General features: G+C 37.2%; 3 protein-coding genes across 4 annotated transcripts; 1 reads left to right on the top strand and 2 right to left on the bottom strand.

The window, feature by feature from the left end:
* Positions 1,175–7,026, top strand: LOC109719161 (protein NUCLEAR FUSION DEFECTIVE 4-like). Its single transcript, XM_020245705.1, has 4 exons — positions 1,175–1,699; positions 1,793–2,085; positions 2,406–2,719; positions 6,479–7,026. The coding sequence occupies exons 1-4, from the start codon at positions 1,189–1,191 to the stop codon at positions 6,942–6,944; spliced, it is 1,584 nt and encodes a 527-aa protein (XP_020101294.1). The 5' UTR covers positions 1,175–1,188; the 3' UTR covers positions 6,945–7,026.
* LOC109719034 (protein NUCLEAR FUSION DEFECTIVE 4-like) lies at positions 8,098–10,441 on the bottom strand (the record flags this gene model as incomplete). The annotated part of the gene is given in 2 exon segments (XM_020245526.1): positions 8,098–8,935; positions 9,244–10,441. Coding segments are annotated over 2 exon segments (1,560 nt in total). The 3' UTR covers positions 8,098–8,514.
* Positions 12,086–15,023, bottom strand: LOC109719313 (ADP,ATP carrier protein ER-ANT1). 2 transcript variants are annotated; one of them, XM_020245896.1, is made up of 3 exons: positions 14,672–15,016; positions 13,357–13,728; positions 12,086–12,660 (listed from the first exon to the last, which is right to left on the bottom strand). In XM_020245896.1, the coding sequence occupies exons 1-3, from the start codon at positions 14,957–14,959 to the stop codon at positions 12,346–12,348; spliced, it is 975 nt and encodes a 324-aa protein (XP_020101485.1). In that variant the 5' UTR covers positions 14,960–15,016; the 3' UTR covers positions 12,086–12,345. The 2 variants fall into 2 exon arrangements, with proteins under 2 accessions (XP_020101485.1, XP_020101486.1); XM_020245897.1 differs by lacking the exon at positions 12,086–12,660 and adding an exon at positions 12,669–13,285 and having other exon boundaries at positions 14,672–15,023.

Genomic DNA, 15,593 nt, shown 5'->3' with positions numbered 1-15,593 from the left:
ATATTCAAACTCAATTATGGTTTTGATTTATATCTAAACCAAACTTGAACCGAAATCCGAAGCCGAAAACAAAACCAAAATCATATAAAAACATACTATATATAAAATACAATTTTTATATATTTTTTAATAATTAATATATATTAATAATTTAATTTAATATTTAGTATATTAAATAATTAAATTTAGGTTTATAGAAATTGTCTTGAAATATCTATTAGTATTTCTACTGTTAATGAGAGATAAAGGGTAAAAATGGCATTTTAAAAATATAACTCTATTTTAAAGGGACTTTGACCAAACTTAACTAGTGAAGGGTATTTATGATAATTTTTGATATATTGGAGGGCATTCATAATATTATCGGTTTTAGAAGGGCATTGATGAAATTAATAGTCCCTAGAAGGGCATCTATGAAATTATCCCTATTATATATGTCGTTTATCGCACGATTCAATGTTATATATCATTTAAGAAACGTTTTTTTCACCTCAGCCAATTTTGGTTGATAAGTTATTAGCTGTGTTTTTTGACTGATATTTTAGCTGTTGAACAGAAATTAATATTATTCTTTGATAACTTACATTTTTTAGCAATATATTTTTTTTAACATGATATGAAAATAATAACCGACTGTCCTGGAGCAAGTGGCAAAGAGCTTGGTGATTAATACCCGATATCCCAAATTCGAATCCTAGTTGATTCACATTTCCCAATAAGATAAATAAAATAGATAGCGTGCTATCTATTTCTAAAAAAAAAAATGATATGAAAATAGAAGGTTTAATTTCGAGATGGCATTATTAATTTTTTATTCTTTAATTCATGTTACTCTCCAGAGGTCAGAAAAAATGTTAAAATATAAATATAAAAACTATAATTAAAAATATCATTATCCGGTAGTTTAGCGTTTAGAAAAAACAATTGGTGTTTTTTTTTAAAAAAAAAATTGACACTAACTATTCACTAAACAAGAAAATGTTCTTACAAAAGTACCACCAATAGTCGCTTAATATAACCTAACTGTCCCTTCTAGAGCCAATAACTAGAAAGCAACAACAGTCCTAGGATCGATCAGTTCCTAACTTTTTATACAATATAAAAATTCTTTAAAACCCTCGTATATATGGTGGGGAACACCATATAAAAAATTATTTAAAAAAAAAAGGAACCAATAAATTATAATACATGAACAAGCTAACAACACTACTAGGCTCAAACCCTAGTATCCTTCCATGGCTCACACTAGCAGCCATCATCTGTCTCCAGTCCATCAACGGCACGAACACGTCGTTTCCGGCGTACTCCAGCGAGCTCAAATCGCGGCTTCATATCTCGCAAATCCAGCTGAACGTTCTCGCCGCCGCCTCCGACGTCGGGAAGCTCTTCGGCTGGTGCGCCGGCCTCGGCGCCGCCCGGCTCCCCCTCTGGCTCGTCCTCGCCGTCGGCGCCGCCATCGGCTCGGTCGGCTACGGGCTCCAGTACCTGTTTTTGGCCCATAAAATCACGCAACTCGCATACTGGCACGTATTCTTACTCAACGTGCTCGCCGGGAACAGCATCTGCTGGATCAACACCGTGTGCTACATCGCAGCCATCCGCGCGTTCCCCGCGGATTACGGGGCCGTCGTCAGCCTCTCGACGAGCTACGCGGCGCTGAGCGCGAAGACGTACATCGCCCTCGCACAGTTTATACTTGGTACGCACTGCAAAATTACTACTCGTTACTTTCAAAACTTAAAAGGTACCTTTTTATAAAGAGAACGGTATTTTAATATTTTATATTCAACAGGCGCGGAGCCCAGTGACAAGAGCATCTACTTGTTGCTGAACTCCGCGGTGCCGCTCGCCGTCTGCGCGATCGCCGCGCCGTTCCTCAGAGAACCAGACCCGCTGGCGGCGGCGGCGGCGGGCGCGACGAGGACGCGCGGAGGTCTGGTCGCCGTGTTCGTGATCGCGGGGGCGACCGGAGTTTACGCGGTGGTGGAGACGGCGGTCCCGGTGTTCGGAAAACTCCCGCGGCGGCTACCGCCGGGGATTCTGCTGATCATGGTGGCGTCGATAGTTCTAGTGCCGCTGTGGAAGGTATAGGAAAGTTGCCAAACAGCTGAATTTTTAACAGTTTGCAGATAACTTAACTGTTGAAGCTATCGATTAATATTGTATTAATATTATATATTATTTTGTATAAAATTTAGCATAACTGTTGAAGCTATCGATTAATATTGTATTAATATTATATATTATTTTGTATAAAATTTAGCACAACTATAATGGTGAGAAGTATACGAAATATACTAAATAAGTCTGTGAAGATAAACGGTATATTCAAATTTTGAAAGCAGAATATTTTTGAAAGTTTTATATATTTTTATTTATATTTTAATTAATTTAATTGAACGCAGAGAATAGAAGGGGAGGAGAGAGAAAGAGGAGAGAGGAGGGGGAGGAGGAGCGGAGGAGGAGGAGGAGGAGGTGACGACGGGGAGAAGGTGGCGTTGGTTGGGGAGTGTGGGGCGCGGGGGATGGTGAGGAGCGCGGAGTTCTGGGTGTACTTCGGGACGTATCTATGCGGGGGTGCGCTGGGGATGGTGTATGCGAGCAACCTGGGCCAGGTGGCGCAGTCGCGCGGGGCCTCGGCGGCGGCGCTCGTGTCCACGTCATCCGCCTTCGGATTCTTCGGGAAGCTCGCCTCCGCCCCCGCGTCCGCATACGCCCGGTACGTACCACCGCATTTTACGCAGCGCGACGCATAAATGACTATGCGGCCGTTGATTAATGAATCAGATCAATTCTACACTGTCACACTTGCACCACGTCATCAATAACAAGCCAATCACATTCATTCTTTTCAAACAAAAGTAAAATAAAAATACTTTTTTACAATCATGATGGGACATATATTCTTAAAAGGATTAATTTGATTGGTTTGTTACGCCACGTCACTAATATATCCGTTGCATTCTAGAATTTTTCCGGGTTGGGGGGTGGTGTTTTGATTTGTCGCGCGCTTGGGCTATTGTTTATTGTTATTGGTTGCATCATCATGCCATCATGATCGCGTCATCCGAGAGTGCTTTGAGATTCGTGCCCGCACGTACGGGACACCGTTAGTCGGATCAAAGTTCAATTAATGCGGCCAGAGTCCTTCGAACATTGTTTACAGGAGTTAGGTTTCTGTAGGTTTCTGTACTATACTACCGTAGTACCAAGATTTCCGTACTATAGTTTTTTTTTATTTATTTTAGACCGTTCGAATGAATGATCGTTAAAATTAATTTAAAATATTTAAATTTTTAAAAATAAAATTTTATATTTTTTTCATATAGTTTATTTTGTGATCAAATAATTTCAAAATTATCAATTTTTAATGGCTATTATAGCGAATTTATAATTTAACAGTATAAAAAAATCTAAATTTATTTAAAATTTAATAGATAATACTTTAAACTTTCCAGTTCAAGGTCAGAATCTTAGACCTTGAATTCAAAAGTTCTATTCTCAAACTTTAAAAATTGTTCAAAGTTTACCGTTCAATTTGATATGATTTACTTAGTAGTAAACGATGTCAAAAAAAATTAAATTTTTATTTCTAAGAATTATATATATTCTAGATTATATTTAACAGTGTAGATCGTTGATTTGAATAATCTAAAATTAAAAATGAGACTATAATACCGAAGCTATGATATTATGGATAATATATAACAGTCTCATTCTTGTTTTTAGTATATATTAGGGAAACTATTTACTCGGCAACGTGTACTCGCTCATGCATTAATTTTTGTACAAAAACAATATTCTAAAAATATCCCTTAGCATTATATTATGGTAACAAACTATTTCGTCGAGACTATGTTGGAATTTTGCATCGCACTTAAAATCAAAATTTTAACAAAATAATTTTATATTACTTACAAAAAAAAATAATAAAATATCAAAATACAACACAGGATTAGATGACGCGATGGTTTATCAGTGTGTTCTTTCGAATTTACATATTTTGTGGTTGAATTTTACATATTTTGTTGTTAAAAGTTATTGGATACTCCCCCGCCCCCCCGTTTCCAACTTTCTCATTTTAGTACCTTGTGGTTTAAAATGTATCAATTTGTTCCCTTGTGGTTTCGTTTTTCTCTTTTTTTATCAGTTTTATTATTTTTTTTTCTCAAATCAGTGACAAAATTAAAATTAAGGGGTACTAAAGTAAATATTAGGTAAATCTATATGAATATCTGATTTTTTTTGCATATAATTTAACGAAATATTAAGAAAAAAGCTATAGAAAAAATAAAAACAAAACCACAGGGGGGCAAATTGATACACTTTAAACCACAAGGTACTAAAGTGAGAAAGTTGGAAACCACATGAGGGGTTTTTGAAGTTTTCCCTTTTATTAAACATATAATATATTTTGAAGTACAATATTATTCTACACTATATTTTTGGAGGTGTGCTTGATTTTAGATGCTAAACTGTGACGCCCCAACGTCTCAGGGATCATTCATTATAAAAATATTTCCGTCGTAACACGCTTAACTTTTTTAACCTCTTGAGTCTAACAACCACTGAAAATATTTAAGCCGAACTAAGAGTTTTAATTCCATTATTTGGGGTCTAACATTCTCTCCCCTCTAAACTTTGACGTCTGGCTCAGACTCATAAGTACCGAGCGATGTGGGGAAACTGCGGTCTATCCACAATAGTCAACAATATTAGAGTCTCGCTCTTTCCGCTGTATAACTATGACTTAGACGAGACTTATCTTATACTTTCAGCTGGTAATTGGTTATGATACCAACTGTGATACCCCAACTTCTTATAGGGTCACCCATTCTAGAATTACTTCCGTCCTAACACGCTAATCTCTCTTAATCTCTTGAGCCTAACAACCATCCAAAATATTTAAGTCGGATTAAGAGTTTTAACCCTATTATATCTTAGGGGGGCAATTTCATCACTACCCCTCTCAAATATGTAAATATCGTAGATACCCCTGCAAAGTTAAAAATATCATATATACCCCTTCAAATGCAAAAAATTTTCACAATTGTCCTTCCTTCTAACGGCTGTTACTATAACCATGGTTAAAGTTTGGTTAAATAAGGGTTGAGTTACAAAATGACTAATTTAGCCCTAAAAAGGTTAGGTGTTATTTTGATAGCAAATAATTAAGGGGCAATTTCATAAAATTTTTTGTTTGAGCAAATCATATAAGTAATACTCTAATATCGAAAATTTTGATATCAAAATATTTTTAGCATGAGATATGTGAGTTATTTTAATAATATTTTTAAAAATAAATCTTTAAATAGTTAATGTTGAATTCTATTATGGACAAATTGCATTATAACTATGTATAATTTAAAAGCGAAAAATCATAATGAGATTTAGCTATTAAACTTAATAGACTATAGATCTTTAATTGAAATATTTTAAAAATAATGTTAAATTATTATGTGATTCAAATGTTAAAAATTGATCAGATAATTAATCTTAAATATTACATATTTAAAATGTTGTTAGGGGTAAAATTGGTATTTATAAAATATTGGATGACCACTTGACGGAAAGTGAACCTAAAGGGTATCTGTGAACATTTTTTATTTTAAGAGGGGTATTGATGATATTTTCTAGTTTAGAAGGTTATTCATGAAATTATGATTTTTCAAAGGGGTATTGATGAAATTATCCCTATATCTTACATATATTATAGAACTATTTGAGGTAAATTTCATTTCGTCATGCATGCAACAATGTTGCATCATCTGATCGAATCATTCGGATTAATTCTAATTAATGTGGTCGACCAAATTTTGGACTTGAAAAGAAACCTCGGTCAACTCATTGACGAATTAATGAACACTCTACTTGTTTCGTCACCTTTTATACTACGATGCCACGTAACAGAAAATATCGAGCCTACGTGGCACTCCCTCTACCACATAGTCAACACGTACCAGTAAATCTGTTCATATACCACCAACCACGAGTTCTTTATATAATTTAAATTTAAATTAACATTTTAAAATTCATTTACCTTTTTGCATTTCGAGAAAAATTTTCTATAAATCATTCTTTTTTGTTAAGCATTAGATTAATTGACAAGTCAAGTTAACATGCAACACATACATATGCATGAGAGTTTAAATTTTGTTTCTTAATTTGTATTAATTAGCTTTACTAATTTCCACTTAAACTAACAGGTGCAACTATTCTCAGTGCATGGCATAGTATACACTAGGTTTAGGTTTGCTCAATAATTTCTCTTTGTATTCACCTGTCCTGTACTACATTAAATATGATTAATGAGTATGAAAAGGAAAATATATAAATGCGAACCATAGATTCAATATATTACATCATTTTTTTTTCCTATATATTTTTGGATTTTACTCCATAATATTAGTTTAATATATGTGCTAAGTGCAATACATATTACCACTTCTAATCCTTGTGTTGGCTTCAAATTAAACAGGAGAAAATATATGTTATCAAGGCCAGGATCAGTTGCACTACTGATGATGACCATGGCTTGCTCATTCTTTTTGCTTCTGAGCCCTTCTGAGCACTCTCTCTTCGCCAGCACGGCCATCATCGGCATGTGCACGGGCGCGATAACGTCCCTCGCCGTCGCGATCACCTCCGACCTATTCGGGTTCGAGCATTTCGCCGTTAACCACAACATCGTGGTTGCGAACATACCGATCGGATCGTTCATTTTCGGATGTATTGCGGCTATTATCTACGACAAAGAACGAGAGCATCATGGGGGAGATCAGGATGGGGTGTGTTTTGGGATGAAGTGTTACCAGAGAACTTTTGTTATATGGGGTTCCTTTTGCTCACTTGGAACACTTTTGAGCTTTGTTTTGTACTTTAGAACTAGAAGGTGTTCTCAAAGTACTATGTCAAGTACCAAGGTGACTGGTTGTCAAGTTTAACTTGGTATGTGTAATCTTAGTTACTTTGATTTCATGTATTCTTATTAATTTGAGAATATATAGTTCGCTATTGATGAATAAATTGAACACTATTTTTTCATGGCTTAAACTCGAAGAAAATAATCTCTTTATACGGTTATAACACTGAATATTCTAAATTCGAATCTTTGTAAGCGCTTGAAAAATCCATTACAAACCAAATTAGGTTATGAAGATTAAGTTACTGGTCCAAAATATTTAAGTTTAATTAAGTTGCAAGCAGAGAATCCCTACTAGCGATAGCTAGATTACTTGTAGAGATGTTCTCAACATAAAGTGATTTGACACCAACTCATTTGCTTGTTTCCAACTAATAACGTCTCGTAAGGAAAAACTTCCATGTTTTGATGGTTCGAATCATTTCATTTATCTTTCTTTTATAACAGATGTGTAAAACATTGTTCATCTTACGGTGTGATCCAATAAATATGCTTTTTTTTTTGCACAGCAAAATTCGAAGCTCCAAACAAAAATTACTGTTTTTTGGACCTCAAAAAATTATATTTTGCTTTGTTAATTTGCGGATGCTCGGTTAGAAAACAACTATAATTAAATAAATTTAAAAATAAATGCAAACCAACAAACCGAAACTAAAGTAGCAATCGTCTTAATTATTAAGAAAGTGAAGGAGAATGATTTTGAAAGGGCTAGACATGGAAACCACAAACTATTTTAGAGAGAGAGAGAGTGTGTGTGAGATTGGTTGTTATCTTATTGTGTGACAGTTACGACTTTTAATTAGTGGCTACAAACTTTAGTGGCAAAGAAGGATTTGAATTCTTGGTTGTGTCAATTTATCGTCTCTTATGTAAGCGTTCGTTTCTAGTCCACATCATATTAATAGAATCCAAGATGCACCAAACGTTCAAACTACATATTCAATTGGATCCGGTTAAATTGAAACCAAACCAAATAGGCCACAAGATACCAAAACAGCCACATGTTCGATACCTAGGAATATAAATTAACTGGACAAATATGGAAAAAGATGGGGTAAAAAAAAACTTAAGATACTTATTTTTGTGCTGTTAATGTAACCTTTCAAACACCATAAATTTCCTCAACTTATTTGGCGAATAAGAATTAAATATTCACAACACAAAATAATGAGAAGTTCTTCACAATATATGCTCAGTATTATTAATTAAATTCCTTATGATTTAACTGTTGTACATGAGCTTTTCCTATAATATCTCGACAAAAGAGGAAAGTTAGAAGATACTGTATGTCTATTCTTTGCTCTTGTGCTTTTAAAAGCACAAGAACATCTATGCTTGTAATTTTTGAGCTGTCGAATCACCTTATGATTTGTGCAGTACTAATAAAGAAGGCTTAACGGGATACATCATTAATAGTGCTGCACGAATCTTAAACTGATCTGACAGTTAAAAAAAACTCACAAGCATGAATGTTCTGATGCTTTTAAAAGCACAGGAGCTATGGTGGTGTATAAGCAAACGAACAAGTAAACGTACCAGTTCTTTAGACTCAAAACTATTGGTAACCTAGCTATATATATATTGATTACTTTTTAAGTAGTTCTTACGGAAAATTTGCGCGAGCGAAAATATAGAATTGTACATAGTAGAGTTGCGAGAGAGCAAGTAGAGCCCCAGGCGACGAACGTTTTGCTATAACAATGGGTGCCGAAGCAACTGTAATCACCATCAGCTCCCTTCTCGTAAACAAAAGCAGCGAAGTAGCCGAAGATCAGAGAGCCAACCGGAATGTTCGCTACGACGATGTTGTGGTTCACGCCGAAATGCTTCGTCCCGAACAGCTCGGTCGTCGCCGAGACGGCGATCGTTGTGATTGCCCCCGTGCATGCCCCGATAACGGCCGTGCCGACGTACAAGAAGGACGGCCGCGGGGCCAGAAGCATGAAGAAGGCCCCCGACATCGGGGCCATCAATGCTGCCATCGACGCCGATCTCGATGCCGCATAACCGGCTCTGAATAAATCAAAAGGAGATAATAACAATAAAGTTTAGTAATACAAAAGTTAGTTATGAGGCTACCAACTTCTATAAATGCATAAAGGTGATGAACTGCAGTAGCGGTTGCAACCACATAAACTTTGTATCATGTTGCAATCAGCATACCCTTTTCATAGAGGCTGTTTTGTTGATAAGACGAAAAAGCCAAAACAATGGTCGTATGAGAAGTCGAAAAATCACTTTTGTGGCAGTTAGATAGCAGTTAGATAGCAGTTACATAGACTATCTGTTTCAGAATTTGATAGAATAGATAGAGAACTTACTTTGATAAGTAGTAGTCTAAGAAGGAAGGGACGAGGCGGCCGAAGAAACCGAACGACGACGACAACGAGACCAGAGTTGAAGAAGCATCAGTGAGTCCGCGAGACTCCGCTATCTGCCCCAGATTGTTCAGAAACACCAATCCTAACGTCGCGCTGAACATGTAACCGAAGAAATAGAGCCAGAAGTCTACCTTCCTCAGCATCTTGAGGCCACCAACTTCTTCCCTCCCTTCTTCTGTGCCGACTTCGTTCGTCTCTTCTTCCTTCATCTCAACTTCTGCTGCAGATCCCTCCCCTGCTTCTACCTCGTCTAGTGTCAGATCATGGATTCTGTTCTCCTTCTTATCCTTCCATACAGTTATGGCTCTCTCTCTAAGCTTGACAACCAGAGGCAGAATCACAGGAGAAAGCAAGAGAATTGCCAGGCTCAGCATAAGATGTCGCGAAGAAAGGCCAGTTGAAGCAGACCCAATGCTGCCCACAATTGCGCAGACCCCAGTTGCTATTGTGATAACGAATAAGGCGAGAAACCCAGTACTCAATCTTACTCGAGTTTCAGCGTCGAACACTCGGAGGAAAGGCGAGACTGGTAGGGTAACTAGCAAGGGGAATATGGCATTGAGGAGGAGATATGACTTAGCTGTGGAGTTATCCTTCGGGCGAAAGATCGCGTCGACCACGACCGTGTAGACCTTCGCGCTTAGCCCCACGTAGCTTGTCGATATCCCGACGGCAGCACGGCGGTCGTAAGGGAAGTTTCTGATGCATAAGAGGTAGCAAACAGTGTTGATCCAGCAAATGCCATTTCCTGCTAGAGAAGTTAGTAGAAAGAGATGCCAGTAGGAGAGTTTAGGATTCTCCAGGAACAGAAACTGGACGCCGTAACCGACGAGCCCGAAAGCCGCGCCGATTACTGAAACAAGCCATAGTGGGAGATAAATGGCTGCGATTCCGGAGAACCAGCCGAAGAGCTTCCCTGCATCAGAAGCAAAAGCAAGCATGTTGAGCTGAACCTGGGAGAAGTGTTTTATGTCTTTGAGCTGCGACGAGTAGACAGCAAAATCAGAATTTGGTCCATTGATGGTTTGGAGCCAGATGGTTGCAACCAAACTCAGCCAATGGAGAGAGGAAGAAGGCATGATGAGAATTTTCTGGGCCCTGGATGAGAAAATTACGAACAGCTCGGCGATGTATTTAAGGAACAAAGATACTTGTAAGAAGAGCAATTAATGTGGATTGAGATTGTTGTGGTTATAAACATGATATGTGGTTTCTTGTAAGCCAGTATGAACTAGAGGTTGATTGATGTTAAAGTGTGAAAAATATGAGACATGAGTTTACCTCTATTCCAGTATGAACACAACATATTGGATACATACAATTCATCTGGACTCCGCAAAATTTCTAACTTAATTGTACTGTTGTGATGTTTGGTAAAATCCAAAGCAAACCATAAGTAAGCTGTTTACATGTTACAAGTGACTCTCTGGCTCAAAGGCCTCACAGATGTGCGGCGTTACGATGCGTAAGGACAAGTTTACGAGGACAAATGCATTAATGAGCAAATATACGCATACGCTTGTGCGAATCCACCGCCATAAATTAGAAGGAGACTAAAGAAAAAATCATGACATTTGCATATCTATTTTCCCTCCTTCCATATGGTAGTTTATAGTTGCAGATCATGCTAACTCGAAATTTGTATCGTCTTCAGAACTTGCAATCCTCCATTTCACATACAAATTTAACAGTAGAGCGACGAATCTGATTGATTTGGCTGTTCTATATGTGAATAGAAAAAATAATCAATTTTTTTTATGCTGTTTTGAATCTTGCCAATCAAAATTTCGCACCACTTTGGTTCTAATCCAAACTCTCCATAAAACTTTTTAACCCCTGTATTATATGAAGTGATCCTACTCATCCATTTAAAGCTCCATTCTTCAGCAGTATTCTTCTGACTGCCCAAATATGTGTAAGCAGATACTTTGGCACTGGAATGAGGAAATGAAGGATGCAAGCAAAGAGAGGACATTTTTGGATAGCAAATTAGTCAGGCATCAGAAATCAGGATAATAGGGTCAGAAAATGTACAGAAGAACATATACAAAACGTCGATAATTGTGTTCCGTCTCAAAAAATATGGTGAAGGTTGGCAGGATTGATGAAATAAAAGAGACAAGAAATGGCCACGGACAGACGGTGGGTTTCAGCATGTGCTTGGCTTCTTCTAGGAATATTACTCAACAGTTATCTTGTACTGTAGCTATTCCAGGTTCAGAGGTTATGCCCTGTTTGAAACGAGTTCGTGTTTAGGATGCTTCATTTTCTCTTCCAGTTTTACCGTCTTGTTATCAACACTTCAGGAACTCTTTTATGTGTTCTCCTACTGCGTCTCTACTCCTCTATCTGGTTGTGGACAAACAATTCTACCCATGTCCCTTTAGATAATTCAATGATGAGAAAGTGTTCAAAAGGTAGATCCAAAATTTATTAACAGTTCTTTCTTTGTACAAACCAAGTAGCTTTTGCACAAGTATCTTTACTCATGAAGTTAAAAGTATTCACTCGTGTAAATATGAAAAGTTTACAGCTCTCTACAATAACACAGATCAATCTATTTCCATGAGATTGGTGATGTTCATGGCCTAAAAACTCAAAAAGGAAACAATGATAGTAGTAATCATAAGTAGCAAATGTGAATAATCAGAGGTGTGCAATTGAATAAATCAATTTCTGCATACAGAAAAAGAACATTAACATACGCAGTTATATATACTCAATTATTTTCATCTGGCAGTCATAAAAGAAATGCAGTATGCTAATGAAAAGAATCTAAACAGAGCAAAAAGGCAAAGAGGAGAGAAGTTTAAAAAAAAAAAAAAATTCTATTTACACTTGTGTCTTACAAATAATAAGTGAAACAAGAATCAAGTGCCGACCATTATTTTACAAAATCAAATGTACACGTTCCTACTCTACAGTGCGAGAATCCTCCTCAGCTCCTTATGTACGGCAGAAGCTCGACAGAAGTATCTTCTTCTTGGTTCCGCACACCGTTAATAATGGAAATAGAATTTTGCCGCTTCCGGTATTACACAATCATTTCAACCCTCCTCTCAGCTGGGCCTCGAGACCAAAACCATGCCTGCCGGCAAAACGATGAAGCTGATCAAACCCAGCGAGCACTCCTGCTCCTGCGATCCCAGAAAGCATGTTGGCAGTAACTCCTCTAAACAGTGCAAAGAACCCCTCTGTGGAAATAATATGCTTTAAGGCATGAAAGGTGTTCTTATACTTGGAAGGCTGCCCGGATGTTAACATCATTCTTCTGCGGAGTGTGTCAAACGGGTATGCGCATACTCCCGAAAATGTGGTCACACTCCACCCTAGTGCAAAACTCGCCAAGAAGTTCCCCTAAAACAGCAATCAAAACCACTAACATTAAGAGACCGTAAAATATAGGCATTCATAAACAAAGATTGGCTTGTAAAATCTTCGGAGACTAACACAAATTTTTCCTACATACAACTACTCAAGTTGCAATAACAGCATATACAAAAGATAATAGGCTAAAGAAATTCACCAGTACAACGACAAGTAAACGTAATAAATTTTTCAGCATAGGTGGCGAAAGCTTCAGAAAGATCCCCATATCATAGCTTCTTTTCAGACGCATTTAACATAATTGTTTTGACAAACCATGCCATCATAAGACCGAGATGATTTTTCAATCTTTTAAAATTAAATATGCTACATGCTAGATAAGAATATTAAGAGATATTCATTAGATAACAAAGAGACATTTTTAGACTAATTTATATTAAGCAAATAAAATGAATGATCAATCACAAGGAACGAATATCAAATTTACTCTGTTTAATGTGCAAAATGCAAGTATCAAGTGAAAAACAATCTGAGAAGAATCAGATCGTCTCAAAAAAGTCTCAATCTTCAATACAACGATGCGGATGGAGGATACTGCAAAAGTCTTCCAGCATCTTTCCAGTTCGTTTTCACAAACTAATCTTCTTTTATAACACTACAATAAATCTATGAGCGAACAGAGAAATCTCAAGTTGATAATTTCATGAAAAAGAAAGCTGGGTTTACCTCCAAAGGTCCAACCAAAATGATAGGCTTCATGGTGTCATAGGTACCAAAATAAAGGCCCCGATACAGAGTAATGCCCACAATCGAGACTCCAAAACCTCGATACAATCCGGCAACACCATCACTCACTAGGGTTTTCCTGTACACATCGGTTAGACCTTGAAACTGGCGTTGGTTATTACCATGCCGTTCAATTGTATCAGTGCCTAGGCGGGTTCGTGCATAATCTAGATGATACAACAATAACGAAGTCGTAGCTCCTGCAGCACTACCTGAAGCTACATTTCCTGCAAACCATTTCAGGCGTCCGTCTGTCTCCTTTGAACAACCAAAGAAGCTCTTGAAGTAGCCCTTAAATGCAAAGTTAAATGCCTGTTATGGAAAGATACAGGAAAAATATATATATATCAACTTTTAACATCTCCAGATTTGTATTAAAAGTAAAATATTCAGAACAAACACGACAATAAATAATGTAAATCAAATATATATTGTATCAAAGTAGAAACTTCATGGAAAGAATCATGGAAAGAGAGTAACTGCAGTGATTTCAAGAGACCAAACTAATTTGAAAGGGAGAAGAATATTCCAACCTTTCTAAGGAAGACATTGATCATATCTTCAGGTACAACATATAACAACAAGATGTAGAAATTACAAAAAATATGTTCTTATATAATCAGAACAAAAGAAGAGCTCTCGATTATACTAAGATGTGCATATCATTCTTTCAGCCCAAAATGACAATTTATAAGTTTCAAGTTACAATTGATTAGTAATGACCTTTTGAACATCAGGTTAAATAAATAATCTCATACCCACCAATAAACATTCCAACTATCAACCTCTGTAGTAATAAACATTATATCATCCTCTGTACTACTAGCCGACAATATTGGTACAATTCAAAGTCGCAATAAATTTAAAAAGTCACAAACAAAGCAATGGCATGCCAACTTTTAACCCGAATTTCTAATACTCTGTATCGGGGACCACTATCATCCTAACCGCACATCTTTTCATCCAACGGCTGAAAACTCAATAGTACCGTCAAGGGCTTGGTACTATTGATAGTATAGTAGCATAATTCTATATATATATATATAGTTATGAGTAATTGCAACACGAGAACACCATCAATTAAAATTCTAGGAATTCAAAATATAAAACGTATTTAATCCATCAAATTAAACAAAATAAATCAGAAAACACTCCCACATACAATCCAATTGAACCAAATAATCCAAGAATAGAGCATAGCGACGATCAATCGATCACGAAGCAGAAAAATTACGAAACCCTAATTCGAATCGACCTGCGTAGGGAAGTATCTGATGACGTTGGCCTGGTTCCCTCTCCACAGCGCGGCCACACCCTCCTCCCTCACAACCCTAGCGAAGCAATTCCCGATCCCCGTGTACGGCCTCTTCAGGTACCCTCTCCTCACCATCTCCCCCTGGTTCTGGAGCAGGAGCTTCACCCGGTCCACCGGCGCCGCCGCACTCTTCGCCACCACCGCGGCGGCGCCGCCCATCACGAAGTCCGCCGCCATCCTCTCCGGCGACCTCCCGGCGGCGGCGGAGGTGGTGGCGGGAGACCCCATCGATCGCCCCCACACGAGAACCTTCTAGAACTATCCCCTCGCGTATAGCCACTACAATTAGAGGACACAGGACACGAGAGATAAAAGGAGAAGAGGGAGAGAGAGATATGCGTGAGAGGGTGGAGTAAAATCGAATCAGTGTCGTATTCCTTCCACAAATCTTACGTGTGTTTTTGTTTATACGGACTTTTAAAAGTAAATTGCACCGCTAGTCCCTCAACTTCTACCTAATTTTAGCTCCCCTCCCTAAAATAAAAAATGTGTTTATTTCCTAACATCTTTTGTAAAGATATCAAATAGCAAATAAATTTTTATAAATTTTTTAAATTAAAACTCTGATTTCAAAAAGTTTCTATTTTTGGAGCCCCTAAAATCAAAAAATTAATTATATAAATCATAATTATATTCTTAAAAGGATATTATTGGGCGTAGTTGTTCTCTTATGTCTAGAAACAGAGTTCCTCCCACAATAAATTCACAAGTTTGAATCACTCAAATAGTTCCACTAAGACGCCACGCATCAAAAATTCAAGAAGTAATAGAACAACAACGTTCATAACGCAAGTGATAAAAGATTTGGTAATTGATATCTGAGATTTCAAGTTCGAATTCTAGTTGATTCACAGTTTCAGCT

The sequence above is a fragment of the Ananas comosus genome, linkage group 13, assembly GCF_001540865.1.
Source record: "Ananas comosus cultivar F153 linkage group 13, ASM154086v1, whole genome shotgun sequence".
Classification (NCBI taxonomy): Eukaryota; Viridiplantae; Streptophyta; class Magnoliopsida; order Poales; family Bromeliaceae; genus Ananas; species Ananas comosus.
Note: the sequence above shows the minus strand (reverse complement) of the source record. Positions and strands in the feature narration are given on the sequence as shown.

Bases quoted from the DNA above. Each gene is read 5' to 3' on its own strand.
- LOC109719161 (XM_020245705.1), top strand. From the start codon at position 1,189: ATGAACAAGCTAACAACACTACTAGGCTCAAACCCTAGTATCCTTCCA. The intron at 1,700-1,792 runs GTACGCACTGCA...TATATTCAACAG, and splicing joins CCTCGCACAGTTTATACTTG to GCGCGGAGCCCAGTGACAAG. The intron at 2,086-2,405 runs GTATAGGAAAGT...AATTGAACGCAG, and splicing joins TTCTAGTGCCGCTGTGGAAG to AGAATAGAAGGGGAGGAGAG.
- LOC109719313 (XM_020245896.1), bottom strand. From the start codon at position 14,959: ATGGGGTCTCCCGCCACCACCTCCGCCGCCGCCGGGAGGTCGCCGGAG. The intron at 13,729-14,671 runs GTCGATTCGAAT...TTTCCATAACAG, and splicing joins TCAGATACTTCCCTACGCAG to GCATTTAACTTTGCATTTAA. The intron at 12,661-13,356 runs GTAAACCCAGCT...TTGCTGTTTTAG, and splicing joins TTTTGGTTGGACCTTTGGAG to GGGAACTTCTTGGCGAGTTT.